The sequence below is a fragment of the Alosa pseudoharengus genome, unplaced genomic scaffold, assembly GCF_046254945.1.
Source record: "Alosa pseudoharengus isolate Yale_2024_CS ecotype anadromous, Long Island Sound unplaced genomic scaffold, YU_APseudo_1.1 YU_APseudo_1.1_scf_10, whole genome shotgun sequence".
Classification (NCBI taxonomy): Eukaryota; Metazoa; Chordata; class Actinopteri; order Clupeiformes; family Clupeidae; genus Alosa; species Alosa pseudoharengus.
In genome coordinates, this window is record NW_027468565.1 from 41,562,890 (window position 1) to 41,582,011 (window position 19,122).

General features: G+C 44.1%; 1 protein-coding gene across 1 annotated transcript in view; it reads left to right on the forward strand.

The window, feature by feature from the left end:
* The window catches only part of LOC143138945 (RNA helicase Mov10l1-like), a 54,215-nt gene extending 35,489 nt beyond the window's left edge, over positions 1-18,726 (forward strand). Inside the window, exons 17-26 of the mRNA XM_076299444.1 lie at positions 2,409-2,570; positions 3,287-3,433; positions 8,319-8,440; positions 12,960-13,059; positions 13,190-13,336; positions 13,441-13,614; positions 16,993-17,142; positions 17,487-17,594; positions 18,317-18,457; positions 18,616-18,726. Coding sequence (XP_076155559.1) covers positions 2,409-2,570; positions 3,287-3,433; positions 8,319-8,440; positions 12,960-13,059; positions 13,190-13,336; positions 13,441-13,614; positions 16,993-17,142; positions 17,487-17,594; positions 18,317-18,457; positions 18,616-18,726 — 1,362 coding nt within the window. The remainder of the gene's footprint in view (positions 1-2,408; positions 2,571-3,286; positions 3,434-8,318; positions 8,441-12,959; positions 13,060-13,189; positions 13,337-13,440; positions 13,615-16,992; positions 17,143-17,486; positions 17,595-18,316; positions 18,458-18,615) is intronic.
* The last annotated feature ends 396 nt before the right edge of the window (positions 18,727-19,122 follow it).

A 19,122-nucleotide genomic window follows, 5' to 3' on the forward strand; every position in this document is an offset into this window, starting at 1 on the left:
CGCGATACATTATCCATGGTTAGGACAGATATCGTACAGGGTAATGAAGTAGGAGCATACTTTTAGTGTCAAACACAGAAATTTACATTGATTGTCTGGCGTTATAATTTATTTGCCTCGGGTGTACTGTGGAGTGGGTAAGACTGATTTAAGTGGCAGGCTAACACATACTGATGACTTGCGCTAGCCTAGCACCTGCGAGGCTCTGCAACTAGAAGGACTGGATGAAACTTGTTGAAAACAGTCTCCACTGATAAATATCACACTTGCTAACTTGGAAATAAGGTCCTATGTCCAAAATCCTGAACCACCCCTTTAAAGTTAATTAAGTTAATAAAGTAACTTGCTTTGCTTTCATTTGAATCCCAATCTAGATACACTGGTAATAATTGCTTTATATTGTTAATATGGACTTCTGGAAAGTTCAGAAATGCAAAATAATAGAATTGTAATCATGTGATAAAATATGTGATTAACTGCGATTAACTATAGAAATGCAGCGATTAATTGCGATTAAAAAAAATATTGTTTGACAGCCCTAGTTTTCAGAAATAGTCTAGCCATATGCGTATTGAGTCTCTGACAGGAACAAGGAAGCAAGGCAATGCAACTAACTAAATTCATCTGAAATATGATCACATCCAGCAGGGAAACAAAACAAATGCAGGTGGAGAGGCACCGTACTTGTGTTTATCACTATTTTCTGAGACAAAGTATCCTCCAGCAAAACTAGTCATCATGACGGGCCCACATCTGAGTAGTATTACTATACTTCCCATTTTTAGAATTGTTACCTTCATCAGTAAGCTCAGTGTCCTGTCCCTTTTACAGACAGATTACCCAGTAAAATCAGTGTCCTGTCCCTTTTACAGACAGATTACCCAGTAACAGACAGATTACCCAGTAAGCTCAGTGTCCTGTCCCTTTTACAGACAGATTACCCAGTAACAGACAGATTACCCAGTAAGGTCAGTGTCCTGTCCCTTTTACAGACAGATTACCCAGTAACAGACAGATTACCCAGTAAGGTCAGTGTCCTGTCCCTTTTACAGACAGATTACCCAGTAAGATCAGTGGCCCGCCCCTTTTACAGACAGATTACCCAGTAACAGACAGATTGCCCAGTAAGCTCAGTGTCCTGTCCCTTTTACAGACAGATTACCCAGTAACAGACAGATTACCCAGTAAGGTCAGTGTCCTGTCCCTTTTACAGACAGATTACCCAGTAACAGACAGATTACCCAGTAAGGTCAGTGTCCTGTCCCTTTTACAGACAGATTACCCAGTAACAGACAGATTACCCAGTAAACTCAGTGTCCTGTCCCTGTTACAGACAGATTACCCAGTAAGCTCAGTGTCCTGTCCCTTTTACAGACAGATTACCCAGTAACAGACAGATTACCCAGTAAGGTCAGTGTCCTGTCCCTTTTACAGACAGATTACCCAGTAACAGACAGATTACCCAGTAAGGTCAGTGTCCTGTCCCTTTTACAGACAGATTACCCAGTAAGGTCAGTGTCCTGTCCCTTTTACAGACAGATTACCCAGTAACAGACAGATTACCCAGTAAGGTCAGTGTCCTGTCCCTTTTACAGACAGATTACCCAGTAAGATCAGTGTCCTGTCCCTTTTACAGACAGATTACCCAGTAACAGACAGATTACCCAGTAAGCTCAGTGTCCTGTCCCTTTTTCAGACAGATTACCCAGTAACAGACAGATTACCCAGTAAGGTCAGTGTCCTGTCCCTTTTACAGACAGATTACCCAGTAACACAGATTACCCAGTAAACTCAGTGTCCTGTCCCTTTTACAGACAGATTACCCAGTAACAGACAGATTACCCAGTAAGGTCAGTGTCCTGTCCCTTTTACAGACAGATTACCCAGTAACAGACAGATTACCCAGTAAGGTCAGTGTCCTGTCCCTTTTAGAGACAGATTACCCGGTAACAGACAGATTACCCAGTAAGGTCAGTGTCCTGTCCCTTTTACTGACAGATTACCCAGTAACAGACAGATTACCCAGTAAGGTCAGTGTCCTGTCCCTTTTACAGACAGATTACCCAGTAAGCTCAGTGTCCTGTTCCTTTTACAGACAGATTACCCAGTAACAGACAGATTACCCAGTAAGGTCAGTGTCCTGTCCCTTTTACAGACAGATTACCCAGTAACAGATTACCCAGTAAGGTCAGTGTCCTGTCCCTTTTACAGACAGATTACCCAGTAACAGACAGATTACCCAGTAAGGTCAGTGTCCTGTCACTTTTACAGACAGATTACCCAGTAACAGACAGATTACCCAGTAAGGTCAGTGTCCTGTCCCTTTTACAGACAGATTACCCAGTAACAGACAGATTACCCAGTAAGGTCAGTGTCCTGTCCCTTTTACAGACAGATTACCCAAGAAGGAGTTTCCCCGTCCAGGCCAGTTCTTCAACCGCAGTCTGAATCCGGCGCAGAGAGAAGTGGTGAAGCGCATATTGGTGGGAGAGTGTCGGCCCACCCCCTATGTTCTATTCGGACCGCCAGGGACTGGCAAGACAATGACCCTCATTGAGGCCATTCTACAGGTGCTAATGAAACTTGAAGCAATCATAAATGATTAAAACCATTTTGAAACATTTTGAAAGTGCAAATTTTGCCAGCCAAATAGTATGCTGATAACATGATGTGAAAAGTGGTTATGCTGATAACATGATGTGAAAAGTGGTTATGCTTGATAACATGATGTGAAAAGTGGTTATAAGCTAGAGTTCCTGAGTGGGATTGGAAGTAAGTGTCCGGAGTGTGTCCTGAGCGTCCTGAGTGTGTCCTGAGCGTGTGGCGAGTGTCTGGTGTCCTGAGTGTGTCCTGAGCGTGTCCTGAGCGTGTGGAGTTTGTCCTGAGTTTGTCCTGAGTTTGTCCTGAGTTTGTCCTGAGCGTGTGGAGTGTGTCCTGAGCGTGTGGAGTGTGTCCTGAGCGTGTCCTGAGCGTGTGGAGTGTGTCCTGAGCGTGTGGAGTGTGTCCTGAGCGTGTGGAGTGTGTCCTGAGCGTGTGGAGTGTGTCCTGAGTGTGTCCTGAGCGTGTGGAGTGTGTCCTGAGCGTGTGTCCTGAGCGTGTCCTGAGCGTGTGGAGTTTGTCCTGAGTTTGTCCTGAGTTTGTCCTGAGCTTGTCCTGAGCGTGTCCTGAGCGTGTCCTGAGCGTGTCCTGAGCGTGTGGAGTGTGTCCTGAGCGTGTGGAGTGTGTCCTGAGCGTGTGGAGTGTGTCCTGAGTGTGTCCTGAGCGTGTGGAGTGTGTCCTGCTGCAGGTGTACCATCGCATCCCCTCCAGCCGTCTGCTGGTCTGCACGCCCTCCAACAGCGCCGCTGACCTGGTCTGCATCCGGCTGCACGAGAGTGGGTTCCTCCACTCGGCCAGCCTGGCGCGCGTCAACGCCTCCTGCAGGCAGGAAGAGGTATTACATTCACAAGGAAATCCCTCTGTGCCAAATGTGCATATTAGTACCACCGACAAACGGGCAAAAAGGGGCAGTGGTTGTTAGGGGCAGCCGTGGCCTACTGGTTAGCACTTCGGACCTGTAACCGGAGGGTTGCCGTGCCCTACTGGTTAGCACTTCGGACCTGTAACCGGAGGGTTGCCGTGGCCTACTGGTTAGCACTTCGGACCTGTAACCGGAGGGTTGCCGTGGCCTACTGGTTAGCACTTCAGACCTGTAACTGGAGGGTTGCCGGTTCGAACCCCAACCAGTAGGCACGGTTGAAGTGCCCTTGAGCAAGGCACCTCCCTAACCCCTCACTGCTCCCCGAGTGCCGCTGTTGTTGCAGGCAGCTCACTGCGCTGGGATTAGTGTGTGCTTCACCTCACTGTGTGTACAATGTGTACTGAGTGTGTTACTTGTTGCCATGGCGCCGCCGCGTTCGGACGCCTTTTTGGTTGCTCCGCCTAATTTGTGCTTATATTTACTCTTTTACCTTTTATTAACCCCTAATTTTTTGCACTTTTCCACTGCACTGATTACGTATGATGGCGTTACACTCAGAAACATCGGAAATGAATTGCCTTTTTTGTTTCGGGATGTTTTAATTGACGATTCTACCTGGCCGACTGAGATTCTCCGAGATGCATCAGGGAACCATGGAGACGCATCTCGGCGCAGAAGGAAAAAACACCGAGGAAAACGAGCCGGGGCCCGTAACAGATTGAGGAATAGAGCTCATAGGCCTCCACTGCCTAGCATTCTCCTAGCCAATGTCCAGTCTCTTGTTAACAAGATGGATGAACTAAGAGCGAGGATACAGTTTCAAAGAGACATCAGGGACTGTAACATTCTATGCTTTACTGAGACATGGCTAACTGAACTTGTACCGGACTGTGCCATCACTCCGGTGGAGTTTTTCTCTGCTGCTCGCTCTGACAGGACTGAGGAATCTGGGAAATCGAAAGGTGGCGGTGTTTGCATCATGACGAACAGCAAGTGGTGTGATCCTAGAAATGTCAAACAAGTCCTGCTCGCCTCATCTAGAACATCTAGCGGTCGTCTGTCGACCCTTCTACCTGCCCCGTGAGTTTACTTCGGTAATATTCAACGCTGTCTACATTCCTCCACAAGCCAACACAGATGCTGCGGTTTCAGAATTGCAAGAAGTGTTAAATAGACAACAACACACGCACCCTGAAGCTGCGCTTATTGTGGCCGGTGATTTCAATCAAGTACATCTGAACCGGTCCATGCCTGAATTTATTCAACACATTCACTTCCCTACACGTGGTGACAACACACTGGATCACTGCTACACACAGTTCAAGAACAGTTACAAAGCTAAGTCTCTACCAGCTTTCGGAAAATCAGACCATGCCGCTGTTTTCCTTCTGCCTATGTACAAGCAGAGAAGTCAGACGGACCCCCCAGTGACGAAGGAGGTCAAGCGCTGGACTGACCAATCGGAAGCCAGGCTACAGGACGCCCTTAGCAACGTTGACTGGGAGATGTTCAAGACGAACTCTGCTGACATCAATGAGTTTACGGAAGTATCATTGAGTTACATCAATATGCTAACTGATTCCATCATCCCAACTGTAAAGATCCGAAGCTTCCATAACCAGAAGCCATGGGTGGATAGAGAAGTGAGAACGGCATTAAAGACACGCACCATGACTTATAATGCTGGGCTTATTTCAGGGGATATGACGGATTACAAAGCAGCATCTTATAGTTTACGTAGAGCTATTAAAGATGCTAAGCGGCGCTATAGAGACAAAGTTGAAGCTGATTTCTTGGAGGGTGATCCAGCACGAGTGTGGAAAGGACTCCGAACCATCACTGGCTTTGAAAGAAAGTCCCCTCCTATGATGAATGTGAGTAAAGACCTCCCTGATGAACTTAATGCTTTTTATGCTCGCTTTGACATGAAAAACACAGACTATCTTGCACTAGCTGCAGCATGTGAAGCAAATGAGGATGCACCTTTCTGTGTCTCTGAGGTCGATGTGAGCAATGCCTTTAGGAGGGTTAATTGTAGAAAAGCTGCTGGACCGGATGGAATTTCTAACAGGATTTTGAAATCCTGCGCTGCTCAGTTAGCTCCTGTGTTCACTTATATCTTTAACACATCATTGACTCAAGAGACAGTTCCTACTTGCCTCAAGCAGTCTGTTATTGTTCCAGTACCGAAAAACAAAAGTCCATCATGTCTGAATGACTACCGCCCAGTAGCCCTGACGTCTACAGTGATGAAGTGTTTTGAGAAGCTTGTGAAAAACATTATCTGCTCATCCCTCCCTGCCTCCTTCGACCCCCTCCAATTTGCTTACAGAGCCAACAGGTCTACAGAGGATGCCATCTCAAACCTCATGCACACCACCTTAACTCACCTGGAGGAGGGGAATGGGAATTATGTGAGGATGCTGTTCATTGACTTTAGTTCAGCATTCAACACGATAGTACCTCTCACCTTGGTCACAAAGATGAAGGCCTTAGGACTGAACACCACCCTGTGTCACTGGATATTTGACTTCCTCACCAACCGTTCACAAGTGGTTAGAGTGGGGGGTCTGACATCTGACTCATTAACCATCAGCACTGGTGCTCCCCAAGGCTGTGTTTTGAGTCCACTGCTGTACAACATCTACACACATGACTGCAAAGCCAACAGTAGTCATACCTCCATCATCAAGTTTGCAGATGACACAGTGATCTTGGGCCTGATTAGTAACAACAATGAACAGCTCTACTTGGATCAGGTTGATGAGGTGGCACAGTGGTGTCAATCTAACAGCTTGACACTGAATATCAATAAAACCAAGGAAATGGTAGTGGATTACAGAAGGAAGCAGCAGAACTACAGTTACACCCCACTAATGATCAGCGGGCAACCTGTAGAGAGAGTCACAAGTTTTAAATACCTTGGTGTCCACATTACTGAAGACTTAACATGGACTGTTAACACTCAACATGTTCTGAAGAAGTCCAGACAACGACTCTACTTCCTTCGTCAGCTAAGGAAATTCAAAGTTTCTACATCCATCATGAAGGCCTTCTACACTTCAGCGGTTGAGAGTGTTCTAACTGGTAGCATCATCACCTGGTATGGGAACTCCACAGTTAGAGATTGTAGTACTCTGCAGAGAGTAGTGCGCTCAGCTGAACGTACTATAAGAACTCAACTCCCTGCTCTACAAGAAATCTATTCCAGAAGAGTACTCCTAAGAGCCCAAAAGATTCTGAAGGACTCTTCTCATCCTAACAATGGATTATTCCTACCGCTGAAATCAAGAAGACGCCTATGTAGTCACAAAGCCAGAACTGAGAGACTCAGGAGAAGTTTTTATCCCCAGGCCATCCGAACTCTGAACTCACACTATACTGACTTTGCACTCATCCACTCCTCAGCACTCATGACCCCCCCCCCCCCCCACACACACACACACACACCTACATGACTTTTAGCACTTTTACATCCCTCTCCCTATGCTGCAGACCTTTTATTTATTTTCTTATTCATCACACGTCAAAACACACACACACACACACACACACACACACACACACACACACAAACACATATCTGACTTTCTCCAACTTTTGCACATCTCTATAGAACTTTTTATTTATTATTTTTGATTTCTCCTCCATCTATCTACCCATGTCCTTGATTTGCCTAGCCTTCTGCCCCCCCCCCCCCATCCCCAACACACACACACACACAAAAACACACACTCTTACATCATCACTGTCATCACCTCACATACATACAGCACACTGCTTGCTACAGTAAGCCTCCTCTACATACTTGCTGCACACTGCCCCCCCCCCCCCTCCCTACATACACAGCACATTGTCTTCAGGATCTTCTCCAACACACATCCTCTACTTACTTACAGCATACTGCCCCCACCTACCCACACACACACTATACACACACACACACACAGTCACTGCTTCACTCCCCTCCCGCCCACACACACATCTTCACTGTCATCACTCACATACATCATACTTGCAGTACACTGCCCCCCCCTCTCCCCTACATACACAGCACATTAATTCATCAGGAAGCTTCTCCAACACACATCCCCAACATACTTACAGCACACTGCCCCCGCCCCCCAATACACAGCACATTGTCTCATGAGGAAGCTTCTCCAACACACATATTGCACACTGCCCTCTCCCCACATACACAGCACACTATCCCATCTCCCTTGTCATCCCCCCAACACACACACCAAGACCCTTGGCAGTTGGGTTAGCCCCTTGAGCCGTGGATATGCCCAAGGTTTCTTCCTTGGTAAGGGAGTTTTTCCTTGCCCCTGTTGCTCTTGGGTGCTCCTTGTTGGTGCCCCCCCCCCCCAATCGCAATCCTCCCCCACCTTTCTTATGCAGCCCTTGCCACTTAATCTACTAAACCCCTCTTCTACTGCACTTTTTACCCCCCCATAAATGCACAAATAGGCTGACACCATACTTAATTTCACTGCATTTCTTACTTCCAGTAACTATATGCATGTGACAATAAACTTCCTTGTATCCTTGTATCCTTGTATCCTTGTTTCACTAATTCACGGATTGGGATAAATGCAGAGACCAAATTTCCCTCACGGGATCAAAAGAGTATATATACTTATACTTATACTTAAAAATACTAGTGGCAAGAGTCTTCTGTTTAAGAATCTTTGAAGGTTTCTGCGAAGCACTTTGGCATTTTGGTAGTTATCAGTAGAGAGGGGTAGTTATCAGTGTAGAGGGGTAATTTCTGCACATCTCTCCTCTCTGAGAGGGGTAATTTCTGGAGAAGTGGTTGATGCTGAACTCTGTCCTTTTCTCTGTGTCTCTGTCTCAGTCCATCCCTGAGGTCCTGCAGCAGTACTCTCGTGCGGGAGAGGACATCCGCCACGCCTCCTTCCACAGGATAGTGGTCAGCACCTGCTCCAGCGCTGGAATGTTCTATCAGATCGGCCTGCGGTGAGTCATGAGACCAGAGATCCAGCTGGAAGAGCACTGGACAACGGACGCCATATTCAGTCCCTCCTGTCTGTGCTCTGCAATGCTAACATAGCACAGAAGCAATGGACAATGCTAACAGCACAGAAGCAATGGGCAATGCTAACATAGTACAGAAGCAATGGGCAATGCTAACATAGTACAGAAGCCAGGGGCGTAGCAAGCGTGGGGGATGTGGGTGTTATAACAGAATATGCTGTGGCTGTACAAAAATCATCAACAATGGTCTAGATTGCTGACACTCTAGGACAAAGCTTCCGAAAACATTCAATGAGTTAAGAACCAAAGCTGCTCTGATAAAATTCAAAGTGTCCGTCTTTCAAGGCTGTGCTGCTGCTTGGGTCTGCATTATAACGTTTGCAGTGAGCAGATTTGAGGTAGAATTGAAATGATAATTGTTACCGCATTATGCTAATTTAGTAAACCAAAATTCACTGTCTGACTGACCGTTTTTGTCACAATGTAAAATTCAGGGAGTCAAAGTGAAAGCGGGGGTGAGCGCACCAAGGCACTTGTTGTTTCTGCAGAAAGACCTTTGGCTACTGTTCTCAGAGCATTATGCTTTCTCTGTCTATGATCTGCAGCTTTTCTCAAACTATGGGCCTCCACAACAATTAGCCTAATGGTCCACGAAGCCGCAAAATTGTTATGCCCGGTGCTTCACATGTCTGATCATTTGCAGCAAGATTGAATGGTATGGAACCGCGGACTGAAAGAAAAATAAACTAGGCTAAACATTTCCCCAATCAGAAATACTTTAAAAATACATTAATTTGGTATCATCAACTATATAGACATAGCCCAGTCAGCACACATACGTCTCCAAGACGCTTGGAAAAGATCTGAACAGCTTAATTACATCGCGTCTTATTTGATCTTATTGATCTTACAAACGTCGGCGGCATTTCACTGTCAAATGTGTTTCGTAGTTCTACATCTACTGGAGATATTAATGTCTTAAATACGATCACGTTCCTAAGAACATCTTATTTTGATCTTACAAACGGCGGCGTCAAGACACATTTCAGTTCTACATCTGAACTATTTCCAGCATTAACGCTTATGAGTGCTCATGCAATGTGTGCATCCCTGCAGCAAGTGAAACTGGAGGCTACGTGGGCTAGAAGCAACAATAGTTTGAACAACAACGTGGCTTCCTGTAACTATCAATGGAAATAGCATAGAAACTGCTAATCATAATCTTTAAATTGACATTAATTAAGCTGGCTATATAAAACACAATTTATTTATATTCCCTTTGCATATGTTTGGGTATGCAAAACATTTTTGAATTTGAGCTTACAGTTCTGTCATTATTCTGTGTCCTTTACATTTATTTAATAGGTATTATAGTTAGGCATATTAATTATTTAATTAATTATTTTGTTATTTATAATTTGGCCGAATTGTTTCACTTCCCTATCCCACAACCCCCACACTTTTAAAAAGCTTGATATGCCTCTGACAGAAGCAATGGGCAATGCTAACATAGCACAGAAGCAATGGGCAATGCACTGGAGTACGACCTGCCTAGTGCTTTGAAGTTCTACTCAATGGGCAATGCACTGGAGTATGACCTATGTTCTACTCAATGATGGTATGAAGCATGGACAGTATAAGCCTTTCCAAACAGTGACACAGCTGTATGGAAGCATATGGGTAGCTATATTCAAATGAGAATGCAATCTGGAATTGATCAATTCAATTGGAATTGATTTTAGGATTTCATTGTCACTTTGCAGATTAAAATACAATTTGTTGGATATTATTGCAAATTTCAATATTAAATTGCATAATGAATTGTCAATTGCATAATGTAATGTCTTTTTGAATTGCATATTGCAGATTGCATTCTCATTTGAATAAAGCTACTCATATGCTTCCATACAGCTGGAACTAAATAAGAATCAGGCTCCAAGAACATACAGTATGGCACCTCTAAATCTGACCAGTGGAACATATGACACCTCTAAATCTGATCAATAGTTTCATTTCTGTGTTACGAAAGGGCACGATGCCATGCTTACTATAGTCACTGGTTATTATTGGGGGCCAATCAGCGAAGCTGCGAGGACCTCATTGTGTTTCTACGTTTTCCTATTATTATATGCAATGGAAGTCAATGGCAGCCCATAGAACCGTCTGGTAAAAAGTTGGGAAATTTGGCACACTAATTGGGGACGGTCCCATGATTCATGTCACCATGTTTCATGTCGGCAACTCGAACCCTCTAGCGCCACCAACAGGCCAAAGTTGGAAGTGTGTTCACTCACGTAACTTTTGACCCGTAAGTCCGATTTTCAAAAGTCAGGTATCGTTGGAATCCTTGGACCAAGCCGAGTTATGACGTCATTTTCCGCCATTTTGGATTTCATCAAAAACACATACTTTCTCTGATTCCCACCAAATTTTACACAGATCATCTTCAGACCAAGCCTTACAAAAGTTATCACTTTTCGTCTTCGGAAGTATTACCGTTCGCCCGTAACAGCCAATCAAAATTTGCGGCGAAGCCGCCAAACAGGAAGTGAGCTCATATCTCAGCAACCCTTGCAGTCATCAAATCCAAACTTGGTATATGGACTCATGACCCCGTCAGGAGGATGCTCTAGAAATTCGGTGACCTTTGACCTCTAGGGGGCGCTGTAAATCAGTAACATGCCTTTTGGACTGCTGTTGTGCCTAGAATTACAATGTACTAGTGGTGTCTGGTAATACTGTGAAAGATCCTTATGTCGACAGATGGCAATTCATGACATCAACATAATTGATTTGGCCGCCATATTGGATTTAATCAAAACCACTATCAAATTTCTCTAGGTCACAAATTTCATCGGATCCTCACCAAAATTGGCACAGACCATCTTCAGACCATGCCTTATCGGTGCTTTGATTTCCATAACAATTGACGGAAGTGTTTGCCCGTAGCAGCCAATCGAAATTTGTGGCGAGGCCGCCAAAAAGGAAGTGAGCTCATATCTCCGCAACCATTTCATGTATCATAACCAAACTTAGTACGTAGACTCAAGACTCCATCAGGAGGATGTTAAAATACTTTAGTGACCTTTGACCTCTAGGGGGCGCTGCAATTAGGAACAATGTGTTTTGGCCTGTAGCTGCTGTTGTGTTTGGAATTAAAATGTACTAGTGGGGTCTGTTAATACAGTCGGAGGTCCTTAGGCTGACCCAAGCAAAACTGTGATGTCATCCTAATTGATTCGGCGGCCATATTGGATTTAATAAAAAAACACCTAAAAGTTTTCACAGGTCACAAATTTTGTCCGATTGACACCAAACTTGACACACATAATCTTCAGTCCAAGCCTCAAAAAAGTTATCCCTTTTTGTCTTCAAACCTAAAACCGTTCGCCCGTAACAGCCAATCAAAATTGGCGGCGAAGCCACCAAACAGTAAGTGAAGGGATATCTCAGTAATACTTTCACGTATCAAAACCAATCTTGTTACATGGGCTCAGAACTCAGAATCTCAGCAATGCTTACACATATTGAAACCAAACTTCGTACATGGACTTGAGACCCCATTCTGAAGATACAAAATAAATTTGGAGTCTTTTGACCACTAGGGGGGGCGCTATAATCACAGGAAGTAGGATCATATCTCAGCAATGCTTTCACATATAGAAACCAAACTTGGTATATGGACTTGGGATCCCATCCTGAGGACACACAATACATTTGGTATACTTTGACCACTAGGGGGCGCTATAATTAGGAAGACTTTTACGTATCAACACCAAACTTGATACGTTGATTCGTAAACACATCCTAAGGACCCACAATAAATTTGGTGACATTTGACCACTAGGGGCTCTATGATTAGCAACACTTTCACCTATCGCAACTAAACTTGGTATGTGGACTTGGGAATAGATCCTGAGGATGCACAATTAATTTGGTGTGCTTTCACCACTAGGGGTGCTATAATTAACACTCTATGATTAGCAACACTTTCACCGATTTAAACCAAACTTGGTATGTCCAGTCCAATCCAATCCCAACTCCTGCTTAACTGCTTGGCCCCCTCATTGCTGCTTGCAGCTATATTTATTATTATTATTATTATTATTATTATTTTTATTACTATAGTCACTGGTTGTTGTTGTTATTATTATTATTATTATTATTATTATTATTATTATTATTATTATTACTGTAGTCACTGGTTGTTATTATTATTATTATTATTATTATTATTACTATAGTCACTGATTGTTGTTGTTGTTGTAATTATAATAGTCACTGGTTATGCCACATGCTTACTATAGTCACTGGTTATTATTATTATTATTATTATTATTATTATTATTATAACTATAGTCACTGGTTATGCCACATGCTCTAACCCTAACCCTATGCTTACTATAGTCACTGGTTATGCCACGTGATAAACCAAAGAGCTGATGCATCTCTTCTTATCCTATGAGCTACTGTATATAAGTGTGTTCATTCCCCACCACAGGGTTGGCCATTTCACCCATGTGTTCCTGGATGAGGCTGGACAGGCCACAGAGCCCGAGTGCCTGATTCCCATTGGCCTGTTGTCAGAGAAGGACGGCCAGGTCAGACTTAGCTGTATACCTGGCAAAAATATTCTTACATGAATTGCTTTATCTTCACTTAACATAACAAAGAATGGTCAAGTTTCATGGACACTGATGCGGTACGCTTCTCTCCTCTGGTGTGATCCAGATAGTGCTGGCTGGAGACCCATGCCAGCTGGGCCCGGTGGTGAAGTCCAAGCTAGCCTCTGTGTTTGGGCTGGGAGTGTCTCTGTTGGAGAGACTTATGGCAATACCCCTCTACGCTTGCGATGACAATGGCTTCAACCCTTCTCTGGTGAGCATCTTATGGTGTGCATCTTATTGTGTGCAGCACGGCTTTATCTTGCCGATGTTTCCCTCTGTATTGCTGTTCTAAATAACATGACCACTTCTTCTCAGGTGACCAAACTCCTGTACAACTACCGCTCCCATGAGGCTTTGCTCTCGCTGCCCTCGCGGCTCTTCTATGCTGGTGACCTGGCCATGCGCGCGCAGAGGGCCGTGGTGGACTCGCTGTGTCACTGGGGCCGGCTGCCCAGGAAGGGCTTCCCCTTAATCTTCCATGGAGTGCGGGTGAGTTGAGCCGCCTCAGAGACCTCCACCCTGCACTGGGGTCATATGGTATAGCTTAGTAGTCTATTTAAGAGACCTCCACCCTGCACTGGGGTCATATGGTATAGCTTAGTAGTCTATTTAAGAGACCTCCACCCTGCACTGGGGTCATATGTTATAGCTTAGTAGTCTGTAGAAGGGTGTCACTTGCGCTTCAGCCTGGTTGGTGCTCACGGAACAGGACGCAGAAGTCAAAAAGGGAGATCCAAGGTCTAACAGGAGCCAAGGAGCAGGACCGGAGCACTCAATGCTTTAACGTGTTTTTATTTGTGCAAACTGACTAACGTTTCGACGCCCATGCGTCTTCTTCGGAGTCAAACAGTCAATGGCAATGATGTACAGTTTTTAAAGAGTCAGATACTAACATCTTCCCAGGCATTGGTTACTGGCCTAGGTGGGTGTGGTACATCAATTAACCAGTCCTGTGTAAGCACTCAGATGTAGACAGAAAAGGAAAAAACAAACCACCAAAAAGAAACCAAAAAAGGAAAATACATATATCTATATATATATATATATATATATATATATATATATATATATTTATATACACATTCAACACCTTCAAAGAAGAAGTACATGTAGAAGTATAGAAAATAAATATACATACAGACTCAACATTTATACAGGTACCTCAAAGTGTGGATTATAAAAAACAAGAGAGGCCAAGTTCCTCATTAAGACCATTAGGTTCTACTGTGTTCAGAGTTAAATTCCAGAAAGCCTCTCTTTGTAGTAGGGACCTCACTACAGTATGTCCCCTCCTCGTTTGGAGGGTAGGATTTTCTCAATCCCCCAAAATTTAAGGGACGCATTGGAGCCATGATTCGCTTGCACATAATGTCTCGCAATAGCATAGTCCATATTCCGGTTACGGATAGCTGCTTTGTGTTCTGCAATGCGTAGTTTCAGGGGGCGTTTAGTTTGGCCCACATAGACCAAGCCACAAGGACATTTCAACATGTAAATCACATGGGTAGTGTTGCAATTAATAAATGAGTTGATGTTGTATTTTTTGCCTGACTGGGGATGGGAAAATTGCTTCGTGTCACAAGAGTTCGAACAATGAGTACAATGTCCACATCTGTAAAAACCCAGAGGAGGAGCCGGCAACCACGTAGGTTTTGGTGGAGGGCTCATGATCGTGTGAACCAACCTGTCTCTAAGGGAGCGAGGATGTTTAAAAGTAATACGCGGCGGTTCTGCGCATGTCTTTAAGAGCTCGATCGCTCTGCAAGACGTGCCAGTGTTTCTTAATGACATGTTTTAATTCTCCACCAATATGCGAGAATTCTGTGGAGAAACAGAGTCTTTGCTTCGAGGTGCGTTTGGTTTTAACCAGGAGGTATGCTCGTTGCGTCGATCTGGCTCGTACATAGGCTGTGGAGATGTCGCTTGCAGCATAGCCCCTACTGCGAAAGCGCTCTGTCATTTCTGCTGCACCGCGCTCAAACTCGGCATCACTGCTGCAATTCCTTCTGAGTCGTAAAAATTGGCCAATGGGAATGTTTTTAATGAGTTGTTTGGGGTGATGGCTATCTGCTCTGAGGAGGGTATTTCTACTGAGGGGTTTGCGATAGATTGATGTTTCTAGACCTCTTTGGGAATTTTTGTAGATGGTCAAGTCAAGGAAATTAACCTTATCTGTAGAGTGTTCCACTGTGAACCTTAAAAAGGGTGTCGTGGAGTTAATATAGGCCATGAATTGATCTAATTCCAGAGAAGTCCCCATCCAAATAAAGAATACATCGTCAATGTACCTCTTCCAAAGAGGGATTTTAGGGAGGAATAGGTTGTTCACAGGATTGTCAATGAACTTAGCTTCCCATAAACCCATTACTAGGCATGCGTATGATGGTGCAAAGCAACTACCCATACTGACCCCACACTTCTGTAAGTAATAAGAGCCCGCATATTGGAAATAATTCATTGTTAAAACAACTTCGGACAGTGTCAGTAAGAATTCATTGGGAGGAGCTGTGTCAGTGGCCCGTCTTGAAAAGAAGTGTAGTAGCGCCTCGGTCCCTGCTTCATGAGGAATGCATGTATATAAACATAACAATAATTTTTTTCAAGAAAAAGTCCAGATACTGTGACAGAGGCTCAGTTAAGCAGCCAATACTAGACACAATGGGCCTGAGTGGTGGATCAATCAGGGATTTATGTATCTTGGGAAGTCCAGAAAACACGGGACATACAGGATGTTTCACAGTCAAAAAGTATTTTTCTTTTTCAGTAATCCAATCCCTTTGTAATGCCTTCTCCAATAGCTGATCAATCTCCGCTTTATGGTGTTCTAGGGGATTGCGGGTTAACGGAGTGTAACAATCTTTGTCATTGAGTTGGGACATGATACTCAAGTTGTAATTGTCAGTACTCATTACAACAATGGAACCCCCTTTATCAGCAGGGCGAATAAGAATATCTGTTCTCTTTTCTAGTTCATTCAAACTCTTTATTTCGGAATTTGACATTCATTCTCTTTTGGTGCGCTTCTTTGCATAACTTGGTAAAATCATTTTCCACCAAATTTTTGTATGTGGTCATGGAAGGGTTCAGATTAGAATAGGGAACAAAAGTGGATTTCTTTCTGAAAGGTGTATTCTCTCTCATGGGTGGCTCTGTGCTATCAACAGTGGAGATTACCTGCACAGAATTACTAGTGGGCCTAGGTGCACTAGGTTTGGGGGAGAAAAAATGCTTAAGTTGGAGTGATCGGAAGAATTTGAAAGTGTCTACCTTGAGTTTGAATGGGTTAACATTGTTGGTGGGGCAGAAAGATAAACCTTTGCTTAGCACTTCGGTCTCTACCCCACTGAGGTCGAATCCCGAGATGTTAATCACAGTCTGTTCGGGTTGCGTGGGTCATATGGTATATCTTAGTAGTCTATTTAAGAGACCTCCACCCTGCACTGGGGTCATGTGGTATAGCTTAGTAGTCTATTTAAGAGACCTCCACCCTGCCGTCATATGTTATAGCTTAGTAATCTATTTAAGTTGTGTTTAGGGTCTGGAAGCTTGACAGCTATTTTCACATGAGTGTGCTACTTGTTAGATGTCACACCTCATGGAGTAGATAGATAGATAGATAGATAGATACTTTATTGATCCCCAGGGGAAATTCAAGAAGTAGGGGGACGAATCAAGAAATGAATATAGTTAGCTAAACCTGTAATGTGTTTTTCTCTGCCATAATTACACACCAAGAATACTAAAGCACCGAATAGTAATTTAGTACCATAAGAGTAATGAGACCTTTGTATTCATCCATGAGAGTAATGAGACCTTTGTATTAATCCATGAGGTGTTTTTGTTTTGTTTTTGACTCCCTCACCCTAGGCCACTGAGATGCGGGAGGGTAATAATCCCTCCTGGTTCAACCCTGGCGAGGCTGTGCAGGTCATGCTGTACTGTTGCCAGCTGGCCAAGAGGCTCTACAACCCCATTTCCCCCACCGACATCGGCATCATCGCCCCCTACAGGAAACAGGTAGCCAACACCGACGCCACATCTAAGAGCTGCACCACTATTACAGTTGGCCTCTGTACCTCTGGCGTGCCTTGCATCCTTAAATACCTTCAGGCCTCTGTACCTCTGGCGTGCCTTGCATCCTGAATACCTTCAGTCCATAGCAGCTCATGGGTTTGCATCCTTAAATACCTTCAGTCCATAGCAGCTCATGGGTTTGCATCCTTAAATACCTTCAGTCCATAGCAGCTCATGGGTTTTTCATGGTCGTTTGTCTGCTGAGACACAGGCCATGTGTGCGTCCGTGCGTGGCTGCTGTGTGTTTTGTGTTGATTCCAATGGTGTGTGTGTGTGTGTTGATTCAGGTGGAGAAGATGAGAGTCCTGCTCCACAGGGTGGGTCTAGCAGACATCAAAGTCGGCTCTGTGGAGGAGTTTCAGGGACAAGAATTCCTCGTCATCATCTTGTCCACGGTGAAGTGCATATCCATTCACCACTGATTCTGACCTGTAACAGTCACAGTTCAACCAGTCCTGTTGTTTCTGGAAGAACCAGGCAGTCAGCTGTTCAGGCCAGCACAGAAAATACTCTAGATATATTACAGTAGCTACAGTTGGTGTGAAAATGGTTTAACTGGCTCTATTACCCGGAGAGAAGAAAGATACTCTTTTCTGATTGGCTGGTGGGGTCGCTATTAATTCTGAATAACAGGACACCTATGAAGTAGATCTGGTTAAAAAAAAAAGTTTAATCACCGTTCCATATCAATGCTTATGAATGGTAACTATATCAACCATAGTAGGACGACGGTTGAGCCTGGAGGCAGGCTTCGCAACAATGGAATCAACTGTAAACAAGCGAACTGTCCATGCTATAACTGTTATAGGGCTAAAGAAAGTTGTGCGTGCTATAAAGGCATGGCTATTGCCTAGATAGGCAACCAGGTGATAAGCGGGATAACGGCCTTCGAGTTGTCCTGTTATACGGAATTAATGGACTTGTGGGGGTCTTGCCCTCGTCCAATAATTCTGTACAACAGGACACCTCGGCGGCTGTTGTCCCTTACATAGCATATGCAGAATTGTATGTGTTGTATCTTGATCATGATGATGTTTCAGGGTAATTCGCTATCAGTATACTTCACAGTCTTGGTGACAAGACTTTTGACGTTCTCCCATTTGACGTTTTCCACCAGGTGCGATCCAGTGAGGCTGTGCTGGAGGAAGACCTTCAGAATGTCCTAGGCTTCCTCTCCAACCCAAAGCGCTTCAACGTGGCCATTACCAGAGCCAAAGCCCTGCTCATAGTTGTGGGCAACCCTCACATTCTCATCAAGGTACCTAAAGCCATTGTCCACTCTGTATCCTAAGATGTATTGTTACAATTTCACAGAAACGTCCACCTTCATATTGATAATAGTAACCAACAAAAGATTTATTTTCTACTGTTCTTCCACCTACCACCTGTTTCTCTCTTTTCCTCCGTGTTTTGCAGGACCCTTGTTTCAATGCCCTGCTGCAGTACGCTTATGACAACGGAGCCTTCGTCGGCTCTGATCCTCCTGTTTCTCTCCATGCGTCCCAGAGGTGTGTGCTCTTCTCTTGACAAATAGGAACAGATACACTTGTTTGTAAACTAATCATTGTTTATCATTTGTTTATTTTTTGTGCCACTCTTCAGGCCTAGCTCAGAGAAAGAAAGTTGACTGCACCCTGACTGGAGACCCTTACCTGGAAGTCTCTCTTCATGACTGTTTCAAAAGTACCGTTTGTGTATTTTGTTAATAAAATAAATAAGTCATTGCTATTGCCAAGCCCATGTGGTCTTTTCTTTTGTTCAGGACATTGTGTGGGCACATGAAGGATTTTTATGCCACATACATGGCAGTTATTTATCACCTACACCCTCACAAAAATATTGGATTTGAAGCTGAAGGTTAAAGTATTATTTTCAGTGATTTCTCCTTGTATTCTATACTGAGCCAAATGTATTTTTTTCAAT